The sequence below is a fragment of the Chaetodon trifascialis genome, chromosome 21, assembly GCF_039877785.1.
Source record: "Chaetodon trifascialis isolate fChaTrf1 chromosome 21, fChaTrf1.hap1, whole genome shotgun sequence".
In the NCBI taxonomy this organism is placed as follows: Eukaryota; Metazoa; Chordata; class Actinopteri; order Chaetodontiformes; family Chaetodontidae; genus Chaetodon; species Chaetodon trifascialis.
This window is the reverse complement of record NC_092076.1, coordinates 12,593,825-12,617,229: the sequence shown is the minus strand read 5'-3', so window position 1 is coordinate 12,617,229 and position 23,405 is coordinate 12,593,825. Positions and strand designations below refer to the sequence as shown.

The following is a 23,405-nucleotide window of genomic DNA, read 5'->3' as shown; positions in this document are numbered from 1 at the left end:
ATCACACTCTGTAACAAGAGGCTACAGGCAGTTTCGAGGAATGTGAGTAGAATGTAAACAGTGCTCAGATGCTAGTCAACGGATATTAACATTTTCTGTAAATAACTTTGATATTGTCTCTGCTTAATCGCGCACAGTTATGGCTTTCAGATACATTCCTCGTCTCTGAGATGGCTTTATTATAGTGATTCCTCATTCGCCGTCTCCCTCTTGTCGTTTGATTGCATACATGGTGAGTAGCTTCCTGTACGGTCACTGAACCTGCTGCTGCAGCAAGGCCAAACCGAGGACGCAGCTAGCTAACTGTCATGATGGATCAAGGGCATATTTCTAAATAACAGTATAGAGGAGAGAGACTTGTATGTAGCAAGCAAGTCCCGAGAATGTCTGCTCACTTTAATGAATCTGAAGCAATACAAAACGCTTCCTTGCTTGGAGGCAGCTCAGTAGTTCCTGTTACAAATCAATCAGCACCATTACAAAGTGAGACATACGGCTGACAGTTTGTTTTTGTGATAGATTCATGTGCTATCACCATGACCAAAGACATAGTTGTTGGAGATGAATTACCAGACTGGGTGGGGGCCAAGGAGTTCTACCAGAAATATGACCCCAAGGAGGTGATTGGCAGGTGGGTCCAGTATGATAACCTGAAATGTAATCTCAGTCGTGTGTTGGGATGATGGAGAAAAAAAAATCTTTACTCCGTATCAATGGTTTCCCAGGGGGGTGAGCAGTGTGGTGCGCAGGTGTGTACACAGACACACGGCTCAGGAGCTGGCAGTGAAGATTATTGAGATCACAGCGGAGAAGATGACCGCCCAGCAGCTGGAGGAGGTGAAAACCTCCACACTGAAGGAGATCCAAGTCCTCAACATGGTGAAGGGACACTCCTCAATCAGTGCGTTGGACTTCTCCTCTTTTGGACCACAAGACACTTTCAGTTTCTGCTCTTGGAGATTCACAAGTGTTGAAACTGTGTTGTTTTTTCCCTCTAGTTACTCTCATTGATTCCTATGAGTCCACAACCTTCATATTTTTGGTGTTTGACCTGTGAGTGTCACAACAAATATCTCCAATGCTATAATTCCTCCTTAAAATGTGAATGTTAATGAAATTGTAGGATGGTATTGATCTCTTGTTTTCATTGACAGCATGAGGCGAGGAGAGCTGTTTGACTACCTCACAGAAAAAGTTACTTTGAGTGAGAAGGAAACCAGGTGAGCTCCAGCATCAACACCCTTGGTTAGTCACCACTCATATGCCAAATTGTATATCGTTTACATTTCTGCAGGACCTTTTCCAAATTATACTCTGGTTTTATGGTGCAATAATATATAAGCTGAAGTTACTTTCCCGTCTTTGAACAAGCACGACACAGACAAATGTTGGCTTCATAGTTATCTGCTGAACATCTCTGCATGGAAAGTGTAGAGATTACATCAGGTACATGAATGCACCACCCCAGAAAACTTTTCAAAACAATCAGAAATGTCAAAAAACTAAACTTTGACAAAGGTCAAAGGCACTGTGGTGTCTGCTGTGATGGATTACTTAACTCACGTGGTTTGAAGCTAAATGAACTAATGACTGCATTTTATAAAACTCATTGCTCTACAAGGAGCATGATGCGAGCTCTGCTGGAGGCCGTGCAGTACCTCCACTCCCTCAACATCGTCCACCGGGACTTAAAACCTGAGAATATCCTCCTGGATGATCAGGGACACATCAAACTGTCTGACTTTGGTTTCTCAGTGCAGCTACAGCCTGGAGAGAAACTTAGAGGTACTGAGTATAAAAGGAAACAGATGATGAACTGAAAGTGTTATATATATATAGACAGAGGTTAAAAATGATCTGTTTTCTCTTTTGTTCTAATCAGAGCTTTGTGGGACTCCTGGTTATTTGGCCCCTGAGATACTGAAATGTTCGATGGATGAAACGCACACAGGCTACGGCAAAGAGGTCGATCTGTAAGGCTCCTTTTGTTAACATTTATATCAGCGTACATTTACATTGCATGATGTTGGCTGACGTCCTGAGTTTTGTTCTAATTCTCGGCTGTTTTGATATTTGAAAGCTGGGCGTGTGGAGTGATCCTTTTCACTTTACTGGCCGGCTCGCCGCCGTTCTGGCATCGCAAACAGATGCTGATGCTGAGGATGATCATGGAGGGTCGCTATCAGTTCAGCTCCCCGGAGTGGGATGACAGGTCTGACACTGTGAAAGACCTGGTAAGACGGATTGTTTCAGCGTTCAGTTCTGCCTTGCTATGGAGTAAAGTACCATAAAGCCTTTGACGATGGTTGTGCTCCTCAGATATCCAGGCTGCTGGTGGTGGACCCAGCTGTCCGTCTCACTGCTGAGCAAGCCTTAGCACATCCCTTCTTCAGGCTGTACCAGAAGGAGGACGTGCGGCTCTTCAGTCCCAGAAAGACATTTAGGGTGAGTCACATTTTATTTTGGTTTTTGTTTCCTGTTACTGCAGTTGATTTAAAATTTTAAGCCTTGATAAAAACCTCGACTCTGGTCTGCTGTCCTGTCCTGCGCCCTCAGGTGTTGATCGTCACTGTGCTGGCCTGTATCAGGATGTACAGCCGTTACCGCAGGGCCCGGCCGCTGACTCGGGAGGTGCTGGCCAGAGATCCCTACTCCCTTCGAGGTGTCCGCAAACTCATCGACGGCTGCGCCTTCCGCATCTACGGGCACTGGGTGAAGAAAGGCGAGCAGCAGAACCGAGCCGCCCTCTTTCAGAACACCGCTAAGATCATGCTGCTGGACCTGGAGGACTTTGAAACATAAAAGATCAACCTCATTCCGAACCACGGTGATTTTTTTTTTGTATTTAAACATTTGTGTGTGTCGTCACGTCAGCGTCTCTTTGTGTTTCATTTTAAGAGAATGGAGAATTCAGGGACTGGGATGTTTGTATGCCTTAATGCGCACCGTGGTTCTGTAAGTTAAAGATAAGCATGCACGACTTAATGTTCCTTATCTGCCCTTTGTCTGTGGCTGTCTCAAACTGGTTTTGCCAGGTCATCGTGTTTGCAGTGCCACTTCGCAGTACAGGACACATTGCACAATTGTTTGATAAATCACATCGCAGATCAGTACATTATGTACGTTTGGGATTTTACTTGTTGATCATCGGTGACAGGAGACAATGCGTTTCTAAGCAACTCATGGCTGAAGTGAACGTCAAAGCACTGCGATTAATTATTTCATAGATAATTATGCATGTAAAGACTCAGTAGCAGAGGGATTTTGGTAGAGAGTCTTGTAGCTATCATGCATGCAGACATTCCTCAGTAGGAAACTCACGTACAATAACTGTGAAGACATCTGTGACTGTATTCCCTATTGAAACTAACCAGCACCATTCCCCTCTCAGTTCACTCTTCAGTTTAATACGTGGCACTTTTCCTGAAAGTGCCTGCCTGAGAAATGTACAGTAATTGTACAAATGCAGGTATACATTGTACTGTATATGAAGAAAAAAGGTTTTATTGATAATAAAACTAATGTTGCAGTTTTAATTGACTTTTTCTGTGCGAGTGCTTATTTGGAATCCATTATTTTTTGGCCTTGCGGCTGAGCGGTGGAGATTCTAGTGCTCCGCTGTCCTGATCCGCCATGTCTCTCATTCGCTGATCGAGTTGTTCAGACACGTGCGTCATCTGCTCTCTGATCTCTCTCTCGATCAGTGCCTTCAGTTCAGATTTGGAACCTGAAAGTGAGGAAATTAAGCAGGTACAATACACCATTCAGGGTGCATTTGACTCATTTCTGCATGGTCCTTTTATGATTTGTGATCTTACTGAGTGTGGATCCCTCTGGCCCTGCGATGGAGGCTTCCTGTGTTTGAGGGGAGCTGCCGGTCTTTGGCACTGCCTCCACTTCTTTTTCCATTACATTTTCAACATCTGGTGTAAGAAAAGTACTTGAAAGTATGAATAAATCTGGTCCAAGGTCCTTTAAAATATCCAGAATAGTTTGTTCTCCATTTAGAATTGAACATATTAAGTGCAAGAAGGTTGAAGTTGTTTTTATGTTCGTGGGTTCTTCAATTTGAGGCACTTACATTACAAGGATGTCACATTTTTTTCATCATGAAATGAAAGGCTTAGTGTATTTTAACATTAAACATCTTTGCTTTTTCTCACTCTTCCACGTGAAATGCTTTATTGATCAGACTGTTTCTTACATTTCTGATCTTATTCAGCCCTAGGAAGCACAACAAAAGTTTTAAAAATCTTAAACGTTCTTCATGCTACCTAGAAAACTGCTGATACCCTGTAATATTACCTGGGGCATAAGAATCCTCCATAGTAGGTTCATCCTGGTCTGGAATCCCAGAGTAAGTCAAAGACAAATCAAGTTTTACCTGTGAAAAAAATAATGCTTAATTTTTCTCTCCAGATGCATTTTCACAGGACTGAAGTCAGGCATAATAAAAATGAATGACAGCAGAACTTGCTTGAAACCATTTGTGCAGCATAACTCATTCTTACCTGTGGAGTAAAAATATATTTGTAGAGTTTGTAGTGTCTCACATAACTGTTGTGGATGTAATTTAAGATACAGGTCACCTCATCAGAGCTGAAGAGGTTGATACTAAAGGGAGGTCGCTGCAGTGGGCAAACAGACACGGACAAACATGTCATCAGTGAAAATGTATGGGTGTTAAAATGAGTAAAAGAGACTTGTTGTTGTTTGTTGTTGTTTTACAGACCCGAACTGAGTGACAGAGAAGTAGCTCCTTGCAGTATTTGAAACACTGTTCGATGTTGTTGAGTGGAGTTTCTGCAAGAAAGGAGTTTAAAACACATCCCACATAAATAAGGAACATTTAAAAGCATTATCTGAACAAATGAATCTGCAATATTTGTCCAATGGCAATGATACTGATAATATCACTAATAATGCCAATAATAATGTGACTTTACTTACCTATGTTTGCCTCATGGATGGACTTGATAATGGACAGGAGAGCAGAGGTTTGCTCCTTTCTGAAGCTGCGCTCTCTGCTGAAAAGCACAGTCTGCACATAGAGCTCCAGCAGAACTCCTCTTTTTGGTTCAGGGAGGTCAAGTGCAAACACACTGCATAAAGCGCTGTCACAGAGGAGAAGAGCGGCACAGACCTATGTCAGTGTGTGACTGATTGCGTGTAAGTAGACAGATGTGTTTCTGGTCATAAACAGGCAGAAACCTCTCCAGGTCAGGAATGGACTGCAGTCTGTCGATCTCCTCCATGTCATGGTAACTCACATCTGTCCTGAAAACGCCCAGGGGATGGATTCAGGTTCAGACATGATGGTTAGTCATGCAAGGGGTAAATTAAGCAACATGCAATCAAACTGAACATAATCTGGATTATAAACACAGCTCTCACCATAGCATCACTTTAGCTTTCAGAGGCTGTGGTAGCTGCAGAATAAAACAATATTAAATGTAAAACATTTTAAAGCAGCAGAAAATAGTTGTATGATTAAAAACCAAAAGAAATCAATCGAGCAGACAGTGAAGTGAACCAAACATATGTTGTGAATCAATCGAAACTTGCACACCTTTACTTTCGTATCCATTTTTTTTCTGTAGCCGAATTGTATATTGAGCAAACTGAAAAACAAGAGTGCGTCATGAAAACACTCCACTCCCTATCAAATACTGATTATGTAGTTTTTTTTAAAAAAACCTGAAAGTTATCAGTTGATGTTTGCCATGAGAGCGTGTGTCGAAACCTTACCTTGATTAAAACAGGCTTCAATGAAGCTCCATCATTTCCTGTTTGGCTCCCTCGCTGTATCCTAGCAACGTTATACCCTTTTTTCCCCCCTTTTCCGGTTTAGAGCGGGGCACAGAGCCTTGTACAACAGCAATCCCCACCCTTCTTTTTCGCCACGGACCGCTTACCCTGAATGTAGTTGTTGTAATTAGTGGGAGCCCTGCGCTTGTTTCTCTTCAACGAGAATGCTTCATTGCCTCATTTGCGAGCCTGGAGAGCGGGCTTGATGCGTGAGAATCACCTGAAGCGATAAACCCATATTTTAAGCAGGACTGCTGATATTGTCTCTTATATGCAGCTTTCTTTTTATTGGAAGTTGGAGGCTCTTCTTCTTCTGTCTCTTCATTTGGCATTTTCCCCTTTCCGAGGAAGCTCTCCGGAGACGTTTGTTTTTTACTCATTTTTGCTAGTTTGTGGGCTTACTTTTATACTACTGTATCACGTGATCGAGGCGAGCGGTACCAAATGGCCCCGGTGGTTGGGGACCTCTGCTCTAACGCACTATTTACTGCACTGACTTCCTGCAACTGTTATCATTATCAGTGTGTCCTGGGTCAGATCCCGGGACTGATCCCGGCCCGGGTGGCTATTATTATTATTATTATTATTATTATTATTATTATTAGTAGTAGTAGTAGTAGTAGTAGTAGTAGCAGTAGTAGTAGTAGTAGTAGTAGTAGTGTGTCCCGGGTCGGACACGGGTCTGGTCCCGGGTCCGACACGGGTAAGTCCGGCACAGTTCCGGGTCGTCCCGGCAAAGTCCTGGAAAATTTCCGGGTCGGACCCGGGTAGGTACCGCGTCCGATGCTGAAAAAAATTTCATGCTTTTAATTCAGGCTGACTCGACCAGCTGTTATTATTATTATTATTATTATTATTATTATTATTATTATTATTATAATTAGTGTGTGTGTGTGTCCCGGGTTGGATCCCGGGTACTGATCCGACCCGGGTTGTTGATGTTGTTATTATTATTATTATTATTATTATTATTATTATTATTATTAGTAGTAGTAGTAGTAGTAGTAGTAGTAGTAGTAGTAGTAGTTGTTGTTGTTGTTGTTGTTCCTGTTGTTGTTGTTGTTGTTGTAGTCTCTCTGTGCGTCTTCTGGTAGGTGGTGGTTGGGGACCGCTGATGTACAACACAATGACACCCTAATAAAGTAATAGTATACCCGTAAAAAGTTTATTTGAGAGTGAAACAATAAAATATAAATATAGTAAAAAAATAAATAATAGCAAACAAAAAAATACCTGTAATTATATACATATATAAACCCTGATTAAATAAAATATCGTGCAAAGGGAAAAAATCATGTGGAATACTGATTATTTACGGCAAGTCATCTTTACTCATAGACGTTAATTTTTTATTTTGTTTTATTTGTGAGTCGAAAGTGTCCCTTTAAATCAACTAGCAAGTTATACTTTCACTGCTATTTCCCATTACACGTCAGTATTACAATGACCGGGCCATTGACAGTAACTGTAAGTAGGCAACAAAATCACTACTATTAGCAGCCTGGACTACATTAAGTATTAACTACAACCGTGCTTTACTTAACTGTGGGTATTCGGCCTACCCAAAGGACAAAAAGTACTGTAAGTAAAGTGAACTTATAGTGCGTCACAAAACTCTCAATACTGAAACAACAAAACATAAAATCCGACTTGCAAACTTGCATGAGCGCACTAAAACGGTATGAAAACAGTGCAAATGTAAAGAAAGACAAGCTCTCTGCCATGGATAAAAACATATTGAAGATGTGAACTGTCATTTTCATTGAGGACACAGTTGCCGGTTCATTTGAACGCCACGGCTCTCCTCCATCGTTGCTGCATGGCGGCTGTATCCATGGCAGCGGGATAAACCTGCCTGAGCGTGCGTCCCGCCAGCAGCCAACATCCGCTTTCCTTTGCGGTTTCTGGGCCGTTTTTGCGCATCTTTAAGTGCGCCGTTGTGTGTCGGCGCAGCCCTGTGAGGCAGGTTGGGTCTCACTCTGAAGCTTTGGGGCAATTTGCGGTGACTGCTGCGACTTCCGTGTTTGCCGGTTCACGCCTGGGTAAGTGATGCAGACTGCTGAGTTGAAGTAAATGGATTGACAGGAGCGGGGCATCACCTTCCTCTCCCCTGTCTCACGTTTCAGCGCCAGCATTAGGCCTTAGCATCTCCATAAAGCAGCCACGGGCAGCTCGCCTTGCCCCCGAGACTGCTTGTCCATACTGACTGAGCTGTGCAGCGCAGTTTAAGAACATTATCCCCCTTTAATCCACTTTGCCTTCTGCTGCATGCAGGTGGACAGACTGTCAGATGGAGCAGGGTGGCACTCTCAAACACCCGCTCCCATATTTAATTGCGCTTTTATTTTGGAAACTACCCATCTCATACTGAACCTTGATGCTGGATTTCACCTGTTGTTTAATAAGTATCCTTAATCATCTACTGATTACTTTGTAATTAGCAGAGTCTTCTTCTCAGACATGGAGGACCCCGATATACGACAACAGAAGCTGGACAACCAGGTAAAGATACGAGGATTGATAGCGTTTGACGTAGTTTACGCATAAATATGTTTTGCCGTGTTTTGATTGAAATGCACCTCAGATAACTTGAAATGAGATGTCACTTTCAAGTCGAGTAAATTTTGGCCCTGTTCGTTTATCAAAGCATATGTAGGATAGTGATCACAGCCTGTGCTGACAGTGGATGGATGGGGGCCTATTCGTTGTTGAATTGGCCAACAAGTGCTTAAAAGTGAGGCAGAGCTTCGCAAAGAAATAAAGCTTTCCTGAGTCTCATGAGGTCATGGCTACCTGTGAGAACCACCTGCTGTTTGAAGCCACAGCTCAACTGTGGCACAGAGGTGTTTACACTTTACAGGATGTGAGCTATTGCCAGTGAAGTAATACAGAAATATTTTAACCCAGCATGATCAGAGCAGAAGCACTACTATTAATAACAGCTGTGGGAACCTGATAGTACAAATCCTAAATGAGTACTAATAGTTGTACAAGTAGTAAACACAATTCAATCCACAATGGACAATTACTATCTAGAATTTAATAAAATACTACAGCCGATATAAATTGTATTACAGATATAATATCTCAATTATCTGGTTCCTTTCTTTGTTAAATCATAGAATATAACAATGGCTCATAATACCCATGGTGTATCTTATGGTCGATTGAGTTTAGTTGGCATTAGGTGCATTTAAAAAGCAAAAATACCTGCGAATGTGATGAAATGACCGAATGTGATATAAGCACTGAAAGCGGAAAGATCACACACTGACAGTAAGACAATGTACATTAAGAACAGTTTTTCCACCAGTTTTTGTTATAGTTAAATGACTATTAAGAGATAAGACACACCATTTTTTCTGTGTAGCTGTATGAACTTTGTGCGTCGATGTAAGCGAACAGTTTGAATTTCACGGCCTAATGCTCAACTGTCCTGCAGCGAATCCTTTTGATGAAAAAGCAGCAAAAGAAGAGGGCTGATTCCCAAATGGTGGTAGCCAATCGGGATGCTCGCCAAAAGAACAGGAAGCACAAAGCTGCACGCTCTGATGAGACGCCGCTGTTGATCAGCCAATCCCTGAGCAGCACTTCCCTGAGTGGTTAGTACTAGAATAACTGAGCTGAAGACTATTTTTTATAGAAAATGTATGGTGGAGTTATGTTCAAATTCTTAAATATTATTAAACACAAGTTATTTTTGTGTGTTTTTCGTGGAGATCAAGTTGAACATGCCCATGACAACCCATTGGATGAGATCACACTGGGCGAATATGACATGACAGCGAGCATGACGTTAGATGAGATGTCTTCAGAGAAGCCTGCTACTCCCAAGAAAATGAACTTGGAGATTGACAAAGAGCCCGAGGCGAAGGAGGAGGTGGAGAACGACCTTCATGTGGAAGAAAAAAAGACAAAGAAGAAAGATGTGAAAAAAGACAAAAGCAAACGTGAGAATATGCGAAGCAGAGTATTTTATTCTAACGTGAACGTGTCAGTGTGGATGTTCTGTGTTCTCATGCACGCTAATCGAGGCTTTGCTTTAATAAATGACTGCTTTTTCAGAGATGGAACAGAATGACGAGACGGAGAAGGAAAAAGACAAAGAGAAAAAGGAGAAAAAAACTAAGAAGAAAGACAAAGTGAAAGAATCTGAGGAGCCTCAGAAAGCGAACAAGACAACCAAACAAGAGCGTAAAAGTAACATCAGTAATCAGTTTATCACCCATCAGTCGAAAAAACATTTTCACTGACTCACCGTTAAGATTTAATATTAATCCAGCATTTCAGTTTGAGCATATAATTCTATATTTAACAACTTTACTACATATGAGTGTCTCCTCTTTTGCAGAGAAGCACTTACCAGAGGTTTCGACCCAGGAGGCAGAGCCAGTGGTGGAGGAGGCAAGTCCAAAGAAGAACAAACGTGATGAAAGTGACGATGAAGAGGAAGACGGGTCCAAGAAGCCCGTGCCTCAGTCACCTAAGAGGAAAAAACAGCTCGACACATGTGAGCGATAGTCTGGTCGGTGTTGTGATGAACAATACTGGAAAGTTGTTGCAAAGCATAATGTCGCGCGTGTCATCTCCACAGCCAGGTGCCAAATCAGCGACGAGAGCAAAGACGAGGACCTCCAGGGAAAGGAGAAGAAGGAGAAAAAGACAAACAAAGCAGAGAAAACCACGCCGAGCCTGGCTTCCCTTAACTCCAACTACAGGGAGGGTTCATCCTCAGGCAGTGACTCGAATGACAGAGTGGGACATCACGAGCTGTTTGGTGTATTGTCAAAAGCAGACTTATCTTGATTCGTCACAGACAGCATGGAAGAAATGACCGGTGGTGAAACCGCTGTCGCTCTGTCTCCTTTCAGTCGACGTCTCCAATGTCGGTGGAGGATCTGGAGAAGTTTGCTCTGCGCCCGGCCCCCAGAGACGTGACGATCCAGTGCAGGGTCACCAGGGACAGGAGAGGCGTGGAGAAGGGCATTTACCCGACATACTACCTCCACATGGAGAAGGAGGATGGCAAGAGGGTTGGTGCTTCTGCAACATATGGATCCAGTCTTAATAATGTGATTCTGTTTTCTTGAGTTTCTATCCACGTTCTCCTCACTGTCTGTTGTTTTTTCATTGTGCCATCACAAAGGTGTTTCTAATGGCGGGCAGAAAGCGGAAGAAGTGCAAAACGTCCAACTATCTCATCTCCACTGACCCCACAAATCTGTCCAGAGACACAAACTGCTACATAGGAAAACTAAGGTATGAGCCTGGTTTATTTGTACCAAAGCCAATTAACTATTATTTTATTTACATTATTTACTTTCAAGATTCCTTAGATAATAATCAAAATGCATTGTCATCACAACAAACAAGTGCCTCTGCAGCCTGGATGTTAGTAAAAGCTGCATTCCATTGAGTTGTCCCAGTCTCAGGGCTCTGGTTTTGAGTGCGCTGGCTCAGCGGTAAGGCTGGTGTGCCCACGTGGAACAGAGCTATTGTTAATGTTATCCCACCTGTGTGTCTCCTGTCATGGCAAGTAAAGATGTCTGCTGTGAAAAGGGCTCTATGAAAGAAAGTGTTGCTGTAATTAAAATAATTCAATTGCTTTCTGGATCTCTATTTTAAATCAAAACACTGGATTCACAGGTTTAACTTACATTTGTAATTCGGACAAACCTGACATTTTCATCTCCCGCAGAAGATTTCAAATCGCGTCCCTAACTCGCTCGTTTCAGGTCCAATGTTCTGGGTACAAAGTTCACCGTCTATGATGGAGGTGAAAACCCAGAGAAAAAGCCTTTCATCAAGGAGTGTGAGTCAGTGCGGCAAGAGCTGGCAGCAATTTGCTATGTGAGTGTGAACTTACTCTGTACACTCAGCACCCAGTGAACACAGCACATCAGGAGATAAAAACCTGTCATACAACTGGCTTTCATGTTCCAGGAGACCAATGTGCTGGGATTCAAGGGTCCCAGGAAAATGACAGTGATCATCCCTGGCATGCTGGAGAACGACGAAAGAGTGTCCATTCGTCCCAAAAACGTAAATTTAAACAATAATCCTCACTTTCTAAAACTTGTAATGTCAGTTAAGTGTGGAATATGTCAGAGGAAGTGACATTTCTGCCTCATGATAGGAGCTCGAGACTCTCCTGGTGCGCCACGCGAACAGCAACACAGACAAACTGGTGACGCTGGTGAACAAATCCCCGAGCTGGAACGAGCAGACCCAGTCGTACGTGCTTAACTTCCATGGACGCGTCACCCAGGCCTCCGTCAAGAACTTCCAGATCATCCACCCTGACAACGGTAAGATGTGTCTCTCTTCTTCTATCACTGAACATCACAAAAACAGTTCAGTTTTATTTAGAAGGTCACCCTCATCTATCACCTCTCTTCTCTTCCTCTCTGCCCCCCTCCCCCCCGCTGATGTCTTTTGCAGAGGATTACATAGTGATGCAGTTTGGCCGTGTGGCGGAGGACGTCTTCTCCATGGATTACAGTTTCCCCATGTGTGCCCTGCAAGCCTTTGCCATCACCCTGTCCTCCTTTGATGGCAAACTGGCCTGTGAGTGACCCATGCTGGTGTGCCTCAGGTTCTTAATTAGATCTCTGACACTTACAGTTTAAGCTAAAATAACACCCAGAAATTTGCCACAGGGTCATTTTTTCATGTTTTGTAACCTGGTGCATTCTATACACCAAATATGGGGGGAAAACGCCACAGACTTAGACTTGTTTTATAGGTCCAGTATTATTTTACCACTGATTTTATATTGAAGTGGAATCAAAGTTAGTACAAGCTAAATCAGCTGTCTCTCTTTTCTATTTGCCAGATGTGTAAAGAACTCATGCAATTAAAATATTGAAGGCAACTGTGTAAACACTACCGGTGAAACATTAAATGATGAAGATACAATGTGTGCATGTCTGCGAATGGTTTTTTATTTCAAAACAGAAAGATGCCACTGCTGCACGCAGTTTAGCATCTTCGCTTCTTATCTTAATCTCAGTGGATTTTTCCAAAAAACTCAACCTGACACTTTATGTTTCTGCAATCATCCCCTCACATCTTCAGCAGTCAGATTACATGCTGCTTCCCCCCCAGAGGTCGTATCTCTAGCTGCTTGCTATCGTCATGAGAGCCTTTATCACATAGAAGGAAACATTTTTATCAAAGTACTAAAAAAGTGAGAAAAACACTCGTATCAGATGTCACAGGAATGCAAAAAGTTCCTGCTGTTGCACGATATGAAGTTTTATTGCTGATCTCGAGCACGTTCGCACTGCTTCACATGAGGGGACAGAAAGTCTACGAGGTCTCCACAAATAAAAATAGTCCTCTGATGTACTCTGTGGTAAAGTGTGTTGATCAGAAGTGCACAGATATTTTTGATAACCAAAAAAAAAAAAAAACACTGAAACCTCTGTCATCGCATGGACACGACTACCTGTGCGCTAACATGCTGTTTACGTGCTCCCTGTTCAAGTGTGCATTGCCATCTTATATTTGAAGCTTCGCTCATACTTGCTGCTGCACACTTCAAAAGCGATGAAGCTGACTCGCGTCGCCCCACTGCAGCACAAATTAATATTCTGGTTTTAGTATAAATCAGGTCACATCCTAATCAGACAAGACAAACAGCGTGCGTGCCACTTCAGTTGAACGAAACTGAGCTGGCACACAGTCTTGCTGACGATGACTTCCTCTTGATCTGTTACAGATTACTTCATGCACCGCTCTATGTACCACCAAACACAGTGAGACACAGACACACTGCCTGTAAGTTAGAATGTTTACAGTCTGATGATTGTAATACTTATAATAAGGGTACAGATCATGTGCTTGAGTAATGGTTAACTAATGCATGACTTTAAAGTTAACAATATTTCAGGACCATGCATTAATTAAAATCAAAAACTCATCTTCCATCCACTGTGTTGAAAATATGTCAAAAATACCATTCTATTATATCAATGGTTTAAAAGCCTATTGCATATTATATCCAAGGGTGGGAATGTCCAAGAGCATGCACTCTGTACACTGTGTAAAAAGGGAATCATTTGCCAACTGTTTAACAGCAGCTTCATGAAGCCTTCCTGAGCCCATGTAATATCCTCCACTCAATCATGTGTTCACAAAGCGGTGAACTTCGCTCCATCCTTCTTTGTAAATGACTCGGCCTTTCCAGGATGCCCCTTTCATACACAACCATACTATCACCAATGAACCTGTTAACTTGTGAACATGCACCTCAGCTCACTGTGAAGGGTGAAAGGTTAAACAGGAAAAGCGAATAAAGACAATTTCATGAAAAGACCAGCCGAAGTGTGACGTGAGCCTCAAGCCTTACCCCTTTCACACAATTTATTTACAACTGCTCTCTTAAAAAAGCACATCCTCTCCCAGCCGTGATGTGAGTGATAGCGACCAGTGTGAAAAGACTCACTGAATCCTCCCTCTCTCAGTCTGCGCTCGGGGCAGCGTGACTTGAACGAGAACAGGAAGCACCAAGCTGCACGGGACTGAGGTGATGTCTGGGCTGTCTGGTGCGATGGATCGGTGGTCTCTGCTGGGGCTGAAGCTGACGCTGCTGTTTCTGCTCACGTCTACCAGCACTGTGTGTCTGCACGGATATCCCAACACAGGTTATGTCTCTGCCAGTACTTTTGGTTTTTAAAAAAGGGATAAAAACTCATGTCTATCCACCGAAACAGTATTTAAAAATGCTCATCAGTGTTGGTTGGATTGTACTTGTTGGAAAAAGTTTTCTACTTAAAAAGAGGAAAGCCTTTTATCAATGTTTTTTATAATAATAGCTAGAGCTGAAGAGTTGATGGCTTATTTTAAGGTGAAGAAGACCTATAACCATGTGTTAATTAAGGCTTTTTCATTTTACAATAAACCTTAAGAGATGGATCACAGAATAACCAGACATCTGTGTAAAAATGTCTTCTGAGGCTCAGCTGAAGCGAATATGACACTTCAGTGGTCTGACTTACACAAATCAAGCAGGCACTTGCCAAAATTCAAGTTTTATTAGATACTTAAAACACTCTTAATTTGCAATATTTGGAATATTGCTGCTCTTGTGTATTTTCTCCCACATCTCCACCTCGCTTTGAATCTGCTTTAAGAAGGAATCTCTTTGTGGGTTAGGGTTAGGAGTCAGGGTCAGGGTCAGGGTTAGGGTTAGGGTTAGGGGTAAGGGTTAGGGTTAGGGTAGGACAGGAGAGACAATTACAGTGACCAATAACGCTTTCAATCTACATGTAGACGTGAGTATTTTTTAAAGCTTGTTGTAAATGTTTGTCTTAGATGTGGACCACAATCTCCTCTGTGTGAACGATTACCTGTTCACCATCAACTGCTCCCTGCGCATCGCACCACCAGAGAAGCCCTCCGACAACAACAGCTCCTACTGGCTCACTTTCACTGAAACATATGAACTGTGAGGCTCTGTTTTCCTGGCACGCGTTCATCACGGATGGCCTTAAATGTGGTGTTGATAGTGCGTTTCATCAGTGCTCTCCTCCTCTTCTCATCGTACAGAAAGAAGTTCATGTGCATGCTGACAAACACCGATGGGTTTTTCTTGTGTTCTGTTAAAAAATCCTATCCGCCGCCTGATGACGATGACTCTTCAGAGCCCTTTTCAGATACAGACTGCTTTGCAATCTCGCTGTGTCCCACCCAAAATGGTGTGCCTAAAACCTGTGAGGTGCTGGATAAAGAATATTATCCTGTGGCAAACAGTAAGGAGCACACTGGTCTGTTCTCATAACACACAGAACCCATTCATATGTGTTCAGACAGACTTTGAAAACCTGCCTTCGGTGTGTGTTGTGTCTTCCCTGTCTCCTCTCATTAGTCAAACCAAACGCACCGTGCTGCCTCACGGTCAGCCACAACTCTAATCAACAACACTTCACCTGGAAAAGTACTTATGAAGAGTACAGTCCGTTCACCGATCTCGTGGACAACCTGAAGTATCAGCTCCATTATTACAAGAGAGGAGACAAACATAACGTAAGAGTCGGTAATAAACAAGGATGAATGGGCTTCAGTACAGCTCAGCTCTTTCCTTTTGAGCTTCTAGTTTCATTCCATCCTGTCTATTTCTTTCAGGTGACATCGCACGACATTAACATCAACAGTTTGCACTTTTCTGTGGACGATGAAAAACTTGTGCCTGACACTGAGTACGCTGCCAGAGTGCGGTCCAGTCCTAATCTGGCTCATTACAAGGGACACTGGAGCGACTGGTCCCCTGAAGTCCACTGGAAGACAGATGCAGCTGTGATTGGTAAGTTTCCCCCAAATGGTCGGCTGAACATGGATTCCTTTGATCCACTTTCTCCTCCTGTATGTCCACACAGATGTCACATCGAAGGCATTTGTGTCTGGACTGGGCAAGGTGTTCATCCCCCTGTGCGTGATGGTGCCGCTCGTCTTACTTCTGTGCTATGCTCCAGTTAAAAAGTGAGGTCCTACTCCTGCTTTTCTCTCAGCAAATGCCAAACCACCACCTAAAACCTAAATGCTACCTTTATATTCTGCACACTTACAGGTGGAGGCAGAGTGCCTTCATCCCTACTCCAGCACCCTATTTCCACTCCCTGTACAGTGACTGCCAGGGAGATTTCAAGGTAAGTTGAATTTAAAATAGTGACAATTATCACAGGAGACTGTCCCTAAACACGATTGTGATTGCAGAGCTGGGTGGTGACACAAGAAAAAACTACAGACATGCTGAAGGCAGAGGAAACACTCCACATCGACACGCTGACCAAGTGTGCAGATATCCAGGAGGCCGAGTGCCAGCCCCACTTTCACCACCCGTCAATGGAGGGCAGCACATACAAAAACATAGCCGACCCAGGCTGCGATGATTTCTCTCTCCTGGGCATCCCGTACGCCGTGAGCACCATGGCTCCGCCGTCAGCTGCACAGGGCTCACTCAAAAGTCTGACCCACAGCTCACAGGTCGGGAGCCCTGCTGAGGGAGACTCGGGGTGCTGGCTCTGCAGCCACACGTCTCTGGAGAAGGACCCTCCCTTTTACTGCAACGAGTACTGCACCCTGAGCAGCTTCCAGCAGATGGGTCCGCTCACAGCTGAGCACCACCAGGGCCAGTCGACAAAATCCTGCCCAACAGGGATGATCATAATGGAAGCGGTCACTGACTGTGAACTTTAAATAATGTTGGCCCTTGAAGTTCAGCGACACACATATACACGGGGAAACATAATGCTCCATAAACAACTCTCCCACTGCATCAAGCTAGAGATAAGTGCACTAAATTCCTCACTTTTGTGTCACAGTACAGAGGTTTTTGGCTCTTGTGTTTCTATTTAGGGACCACTTTGATTTCCACAGCATTCCACAGCAGAATGCATAATGCAGATAATCTAAAATATTAATTGCATAACCACTGGCTTGCATTAAAGGAGTTTAATGCAATCTATCTGAGGGTGACTTCAAATTCATTTTGTCAGATTTTTCATGACTAAATAGTTTGCTTTTTTTTAGTTTGAACTTTGTTTATACTTTACTCTTTTAATAAAGAAAATGCAAACCTTTTGTAGAAAGTTTTATTTACGCCAACACATACATGAACAAAGCACCATATAACCTTAAAGTCTGATACAGAAGTAAGCCTACCTGCCTCAGTCATCATGGCCACTTTTATTTATTCCATAGCAAACACTCTGAATAACAAAAAGACAGCCAAGGCAGCAGATTCTATCATATATTACAGCATGCTGAATAGAAAACCTGGGAAAGAGAATTAGACAGAGCCATCTAGAGACACTAGTGAGATACAACAGTATAAAAGTGCCATTCATTATACAGCAGTTGAAATACTGACAATGAAATAAGCTAATTTTACATTAAATTTATGGAAAATAAAGGGGGAAAACATAAAGGAATAGACCCTGTGAAAGAGCAAAATAAAACAAAGACATTTTCTTCCTTGAACAGTGATGACAGCCAGCTTGCATGGAGTTGATGAAACTGGTACCGAGCTGTGTCCCTTGCACCACATAAGACAATTAATGTTTAAAAAGAAATGACCGGGTGCTGAAGCACCCATCCCCTCCCAGCATTATGCGCCAACTGGCAGTTAAGAATGAAAACTGATAGGTCAAAGGAGAACGGATGGCACAGAATGTGTGGAGTTTAAATAGAAGTCTTTAAGCAAGTCCTGATGTGAGAGGAGCACATTCATTGAGAGACTGAGCGGGGAGGTGATTCTTGTTAAACCCATTCCTTCTGCCACAGCGGAGCGAGTCTTCGCCCTTATGAGGGGGAGAATTTTTTGGCTTGTGCTCGAACTCTTTTTTCATATTCTACTCTGTTTTGGCTGGAAAGGGGTTAAAAAAATAGCAGTTATCACGGTGCTCTGACCACCTATTCAAATCAGAAACACTATGCAAGAGAAATGAAATGATATTTTGACCAATGTGACAAAATTAGGAAAGGTAGGAATCCTCTTCTGCCAGATGTATTTTTCAGAGTCCTCTAAAAGCTCTGTATTTTTATCTTGTGCACACAAATTAAAAAGCTCTGGACAGACACACTGTGTGACTGCTTACCAGTGGGAAGTTAAACTCACTCAGAACATTTCACTAACAGGCACCTCAAAACAACAAAATATCTTACAACAGGTATCAAAATATTTCCTTTCTTGACATTTTGGGTTTTTTTTATTAGATTAAGAAGCACATGTAGCAAAACTCGCCATCTGCACACATCTCTCAGCTGAAACTACAAGGGGCACCACGCACACACAACACAAATATTTCAGCAATCACTGGTTGTTGGGCTGATGGTGGCCGGTTGAAAATTTTTAAATATGGCCAAAACCGAATCAATACCTGTTTGTTTCAGCTTCTTCAAGGCCGGAGGAGAATGGGCCTCAAGCATAAAGTTTCTACCTCAACGTTTAGTGCAATTGCACTTGTTCCTCCATTCCTATTGTATCAATACTGTGCGTGATAAGGCTTTGGGTAATAATAGTACAAGTATAACTGCAAGTATAACTCATCAGCTTCAACCTTGAAACAGGTTTTGCCACTGTTTCTAAGATATCAATGCTCTAACACTTCTAGTGATAGAGCATTTCAGCATCATGTCTGAAAAGATGAAAGATAGTAGCCAATGTCACTCACCAGTAGATTGTGTAAGCCTCTGCTTGGGCTGGATCCTGGATATTTGGTTCATTTAGGAGTTCCTGGATACCTAATAAGATCTGTAGGATGAATAAACCAACCAGACGGATTTCAAGATCAGCAATTCATCTGTGTGCCTAATTCCCAGCAGAATTAACAAAAATGAACTCATTCGCTAACTTATTTCAAAATAAAATTATTTGTTTCTTTCAAGTTGTATAATTCAAAAACTATACAAAGATGACATCAACGTTTCTGTGGCCACTTACAAATTTACAAATACAGAATGAAACCAAAGAAAGAAAAAAAAAAAAAAGCTTTTGGAGAAGCCCTGTAAATGTAAATGAGGTGTGCTCGGCAATCCAAACCTGCTTTATTGTGATGGCTGGTCTCCAGTCCTTGTCCTCCTCTAGAATAGATAGGCATACTGTGCCTGATGGATACACATTTGGATGAAAGAGTGGAGGCTCAAATTTACCTGAAACACACACATAAGGGCACTTGAGTCTCAGATCCATTACAAATGTTGGACACGATGAACAAAGTCCCCAAATGTCACTGGGCTTTTTCACAGCATCAACTGAACCGTTCCACTAATGGAACTTCTGTTGCAGCTTCTGTTGTTCACGGAAGCAATGACTTAATGTTATTTTAATGTGACATTCAGACAACAGCACCCTTGTTGCTGCATATTACAAACACCGTACGTCACAGTGGCCCGACACTGCAAGTGACCCCCAGCAGTAATGTAATGATTTAGTTCACACAATAGGCCAGTATTGTACTCCAAGGAAAATGTTATGTTTAAGCAGTTGAATTGTCACAAATGGTTTAGTACCATGGCTGCATCATCTCCGAAAATAATTACTGGCAAATGGTGCACAATGCTGTGAAGAATGGAGGATGGATGTGTGTGTGTGTGTGTGTGTGTGTGTGTGTGTGTGTGTGTGTGTGTGTGTGTGTGTGTGTGAGACCACTGGTTGGTGCCACCAATTAACATCCAAATTATATCTTATGAATGGCAATAGAGGGTTAAAATGAAAACAATTCCTTACAATGAATGTCAAGGCCCCGAGTGGCATGCAGTTGAGAGACGGTCCATTGCTTTTAGATCAGCTTCAACAACCTTTGCCGTGTTTAGAAGTCATTAACAAGCTTTTACACACAAAAGGATGATGTGAGAAAAATGTGTGTTTGCTACTGCTGTGATGGTCCAACACGGGTTATCCAAACAATTGAAACCAAGGTGTCAAGCAGGTCTGACAGTGCTCAGCTTTAGTGAGAGCGCTTGAACACGGGTTACCATTTCAATTACAGCGTTACAGCTGGTGTCAAGATAGAACTTATGCCTGGTAATGCAAAATGCCCTCAAAGGAAGACATGTGCTGTGGTGTGCACCTGACTTTATATTCCACGAGCTGTTTTTCTGTGTAGCATTTGTTAGAGTCCATCCTACTGACTGAATAATGCAGATAGATTTCTACAAGCATAGCAACAGTATGCCTCGTAATCACAACAACAGTTGTGTTTACAATGAACATGGGTCAGATGCAGTAACTCACATTTTGGAGGTGAAGAAGGATAGTCATCCTTGAACAACATGCGCAGTTTAAAGAGGCCTCCTTCCCACGGAGTCTGAGGAGACGCACAAGGAGACATTAGATCAGCTTTCTTAACAGAAAGTCATGTCATATTCACGCAAGCTTCTGCCAAAAATGACTCTCAAAACCTTGATGCCAATTTTAAAAGGCAGGTTTTAATCACTCATCACTGTTAAAGCTGTCAAAATAAATTCTCATACTTTCACAACTATTACAGTCCCTGAAAAACTACCTACTGTATGCTGGTGCCATGGGACATGCAAGATATACATCAATGGTTTTAATCTACAACATAAATTCTTCAAAAACCATATTTTGCATCCGTTACAGAAATGTCTGCCTTATAAAGCTCTCTGTGTTCTGTTTAGCAGTGGTTGCTCTGTAAAAGCAAAAGATGTACTGTATGCAAACAGACTATGAAGCATAACATTACCCCTTTCTTGCCAGGAATAGCACATTCCCAATTCATGAGATTCATGGTTCCATCTGGATTTTTCGTTGGTACAGCAACAAATCCCTGAAAAATTGAATAGGACAACAGACAGTTAAGACAAGTTTACGAACGGTTAAAAGACCAGTGTTTACTAGAGGACTTAACGCTGTATAGCAAAAGCTCAAACAGACTCTGACAGTTAATCCAGAGTAGGTGCATCTCATAAGACAGTACTTACAAAAGGATGGTCCTTCCGCCATGCCTTGCGCTCCTGGGCAAGCCGGCTCAATGCTATGCCTGACATGATTAGCGGACTCCTGTAAAGAGAGAAAATGTCAAGTCAATTACATGAAACCGTGCCCACCATCAGGTCTGACTTGACAGTGTGGACTGTCTTTAAAGCTGAAACGATTAGTCAATCATGTCATTCATAAAACAAAAAAGCCAAGGAGGATATAGCTATTTTTGTCTACTTTATATCACTCTAAATGAAACATCTATGGTTTTTGGACTATTGCTCCGACAAACAGTTTTAAAAATGGCATGTTGGGCATTAGGACGGGTATTCCTTCCTCTATTTTCAGACACACTGTGAACAAAATTAGAGATAATAATAATTATAATAGAGAAGAAAAATCTGATTAACTGATAACTAAATGGCAGCCCTGACTCTCAACGCAATAAGATGTAACCTCCTACACTGTGTTAAGTGGTCTAAGCAATGATGCTACTACATGACAAAGAGCATGGCTTCATGTTGTTACAGAGACACGAGAAACATGACTTTGGTTGAGCTGTCACAGATTTGAACTGATGAGAGCTTGCCAGACACAAGGGTTGATTCTGTGATTGTAGTAGTGTGAATACACGTACTCTTCTGTGTAGTACTACATGGTGATATTACAGTATTAAAAGTTGAAAACTTCTAATACAGTATACAATGATCAGCTACAGTTGCCTATTTGCACAGCAAAGGACTTCCTACATACATTTTCATATACAAGAGTAAATTAAATCTCTCTTCACTAGATGAATGTATATTAATACATTAAATCACTTGGCTACAATTATGGTTAAACATTACTTAACCTATCCATGGCTCACCATGAAAGATTGTAAATTTACACTTGTACTAGCTTAAATTTTGGCAATTGTAGCAAACATCATGGCAACGGCAGTCCAAATCTAATTAAAAACTCTAATTAAGGTCCTCCATTGGAATGTCTAATGATCTCGTAGCAACGATGCTTTGGAGGTAATATCAACCAGGAAAAGCTACAAAATAGAAAATAATCCCAATAACTAGTAGCTGCCCACGCAGTGCTTACTAACTTTAGAGCAGCGGAGTTTTACTCTAACTATAACATCTCAGGTCGTAATGTTAACCTGTTTTCATCAGGCTTACAATAATGTGCTTAAAAGTATAGTTTGAGCCGACATGCCTGACAAGCTAACGGTTCTAGCAAAGTAAACGTTAGCCAGTGTGCGATAGAGGTCTATAAAAGATGCGTCTCATACTCTTTCGGTATGTGCCTGGTGTTAAATCCAAGGGCCCGGGGAAACTGAACCCTTAACGATTCATTTGTTTCATGTTCGTTGAGCTTTACTGTAAGCTTGCTGTCAACGCAAACGTCCACAAACTACCAAAGCAATTCCATTAGCAAGCTAGCCGGTTAGCTTCGTAAGCTAACTCATGTGCGCCAGAATCGTGCTATATCTTAACAGGCGCTGGCGCTGTTAGCGTCTGACACGGCCTGATGCAGCACAAAAATGCGCAATTGCACTTGATTTGGACACAATTTTGGATGACAGAAAAGTGGTCACTACCTTTCTTTTAGCGCTTAATAATATCTAATCTAGCTTGACAAGATGGGATGCGAACTATTCAACAGGAATAAACCATATCATAATCCATTAAAGAATAGGGACAAAGAACGCCAGAGCTAAAAGGCGCACATTTGTGCTTTACCAAACTAGCGAAAATGGCGCAAACTGAAGCGGGTAAAATATCACAATACACGACAAAATTAACATGTTCCTTAATTAAGGAAAGGCTCCTACCTTTCAGTATGGCTGCACTTGCTCTGGTAAATAAGGGAAATGTATTAATCGGGCTCAAATCCCGTTAAACCTTGCAAAGTTTCCCTCCTGAAAAACCCAGCGCTACGTCTCAAGCCAGACACAGAAAAAGCAAAGCGAAACAATAATCTGTCCTTCACTTCCGTCTTTGCTTAAATACCCCTAGGAAGCTTAGGCTGCGCGTTTGTCTTCGAACTCTATGTGTTGTTGACTGTCTTTTTAACTTCCGATGATTCAGCCGAAAGATTTTAACTGGTTATTAGTTTATTAGTTTCCACTTCATTCGAGTAGCAAAGCTTCTGTTGATCG

General features: G+C 42.2%; 5 protein-coding genes across 6 annotated transcripts; 3 read left to right on the top strand and 2 right to left on the bottom strand.

Annotated features, from left to right (window-relative positions):
• Positions 1-9: 9 nt before the first annotated feature.
• On the top strand, positions 10-3,540 carry phkg2 (phosphorylase kinase, gamma 2 (testis)). The gene is made up of 11 exons (XM_070990605.1): positions 10-42; positions 138-232; positions 520-631; positions 726-901; positions 999-1,053; positions 1,155-1,220; positions 1,622-1,785; positions 1,883-1,973; positions 2,081-2,234; positions 2,320-2,445; positions 2,557-3,540. The coding sequence occupies exons 3-11, from the start codon at positions 537-539 to the stop codon at positions 2,800-2,802; spliced, it is 1,173 nt and encodes a 390-aa protein (XP_070846706.1). The 5' UTR covers positions 10-42; positions 138-232; positions 520-536; the 3' UTR covers positions 2,803-3,540.
• cfap119 (cilia and flagella associated protein 119) lies at positions 3,482-5,615 on the bottom strand. The gene is made up of 9 exons (XM_070990606.1): positions 5,570-5,615; positions 5,395-5,429; positions 5,212-5,277; positions 4,951-5,114; positions 4,733-4,803; positions 4,512-4,628; positions 4,306-4,384; positions 3,819-3,923; positions 3,482-3,727 (listed from the first exon to the last, which is right to left on the bottom strand). The coding sequence occupies exons 1-9, from the start codon at positions 5,585-5,587 to the stop codon at positions 3,573-3,575; spliced, it is 810 nt and encodes a 269-aa protein (XP_070846707.1). The 5' UTR covers positions 5,588-5,615; the 3' UTR covers positions 3,482-3,572.
• Positions 5,616-8,093: 2,478 nt separating this feature from the next.
• On the top strand, positions 8,094-12,730 carry LOC139349655 (tubby protein homolog). 2 transcript variants are annotated; one of them, XM_070990603.1, is made up of 12 exons: positions 8,094-8,310; positions 9,251-9,410; positions 9,528-9,758; positions 9,874-10,008; positions 10,160-10,318; positions 10,403-10,563; positions 10,680-10,841; positions 10,955-11,067; positions 11,544-11,658; positions 11,752-11,850; positions 11,945-12,116; positions 12,250-12,730. In XM_070990603.1, exons 1-12 carry the CDS (start codon positions 8,269-8,271, stop codon positions 12,381-12,383), a joined length of 1,683 nt encoding a protein of 560 aa, XP_070846704.1. In that variant the 5' UTR covers positions 8,094-8,268; the 3' UTR covers positions 12,384-12,730. The 2 variants fall into 2 exon arrangements, with proteins under 2 accessions (XP_070846704.1, XP_070846703.1); XM_070990602.1 differs by having other exon boundaries at positions 10,403-10,587.
• A 1,566-nt stretch (positions 12,731-14,296) lies between these two features.
• Positions 14,297-17,375, top strand: LOC139349957 (interleukin-21 receptor). The gene is made up of 8 exons (XM_070991033.1): positions 14,297-14,456; positions 15,127-15,259; positions 15,361-15,563; positions 15,680-15,837; positions 15,937-16,114; positions 16,188-16,290; positions 16,379-16,457; positions 16,525-17,375. Exons 1-8 carry the CDS (start codon positions 14,342-14,344, stop codon positions 17,005-17,007), a joined length of 1,452 nt encoding a protein of 483 aa, XP_070847134.1. The 5' UTR covers positions 14,297-14,341; the 3' UTR covers positions 17,008-17,375.
• Positions 17,376-17,388: 13 nt separating this feature from the next.
• ube2ib (ubiquitin-conjugating enzyme E2Ib) lies at positions 17,389-23,227 on the bottom strand. Its single transcript, XM_070991034.1, has 7 exons — positions 23,079-23,227; positions 21,256-21,334; positions 21,018-21,101; positions 20,546-20,618; positions 19,352-19,461; positions 18,984-19,063; positions 17,389-18,175 (listed from the first exon to the last, which is right to left on the bottom strand). The coding sequence occupies exons 2-7, from the start codon at positions 21,319-21,321 to the stop codon at positions 18,112-18,114; spliced, it is 477 nt and encodes a 158-aa protein (XP_070847135.1). The 5' UTR covers positions 21,322-21,334; positions 23,079-23,227; the 3' UTR covers positions 17,389-18,111.
• Positions 23,228-23,405: the final 178 nt, after the last annotated feature.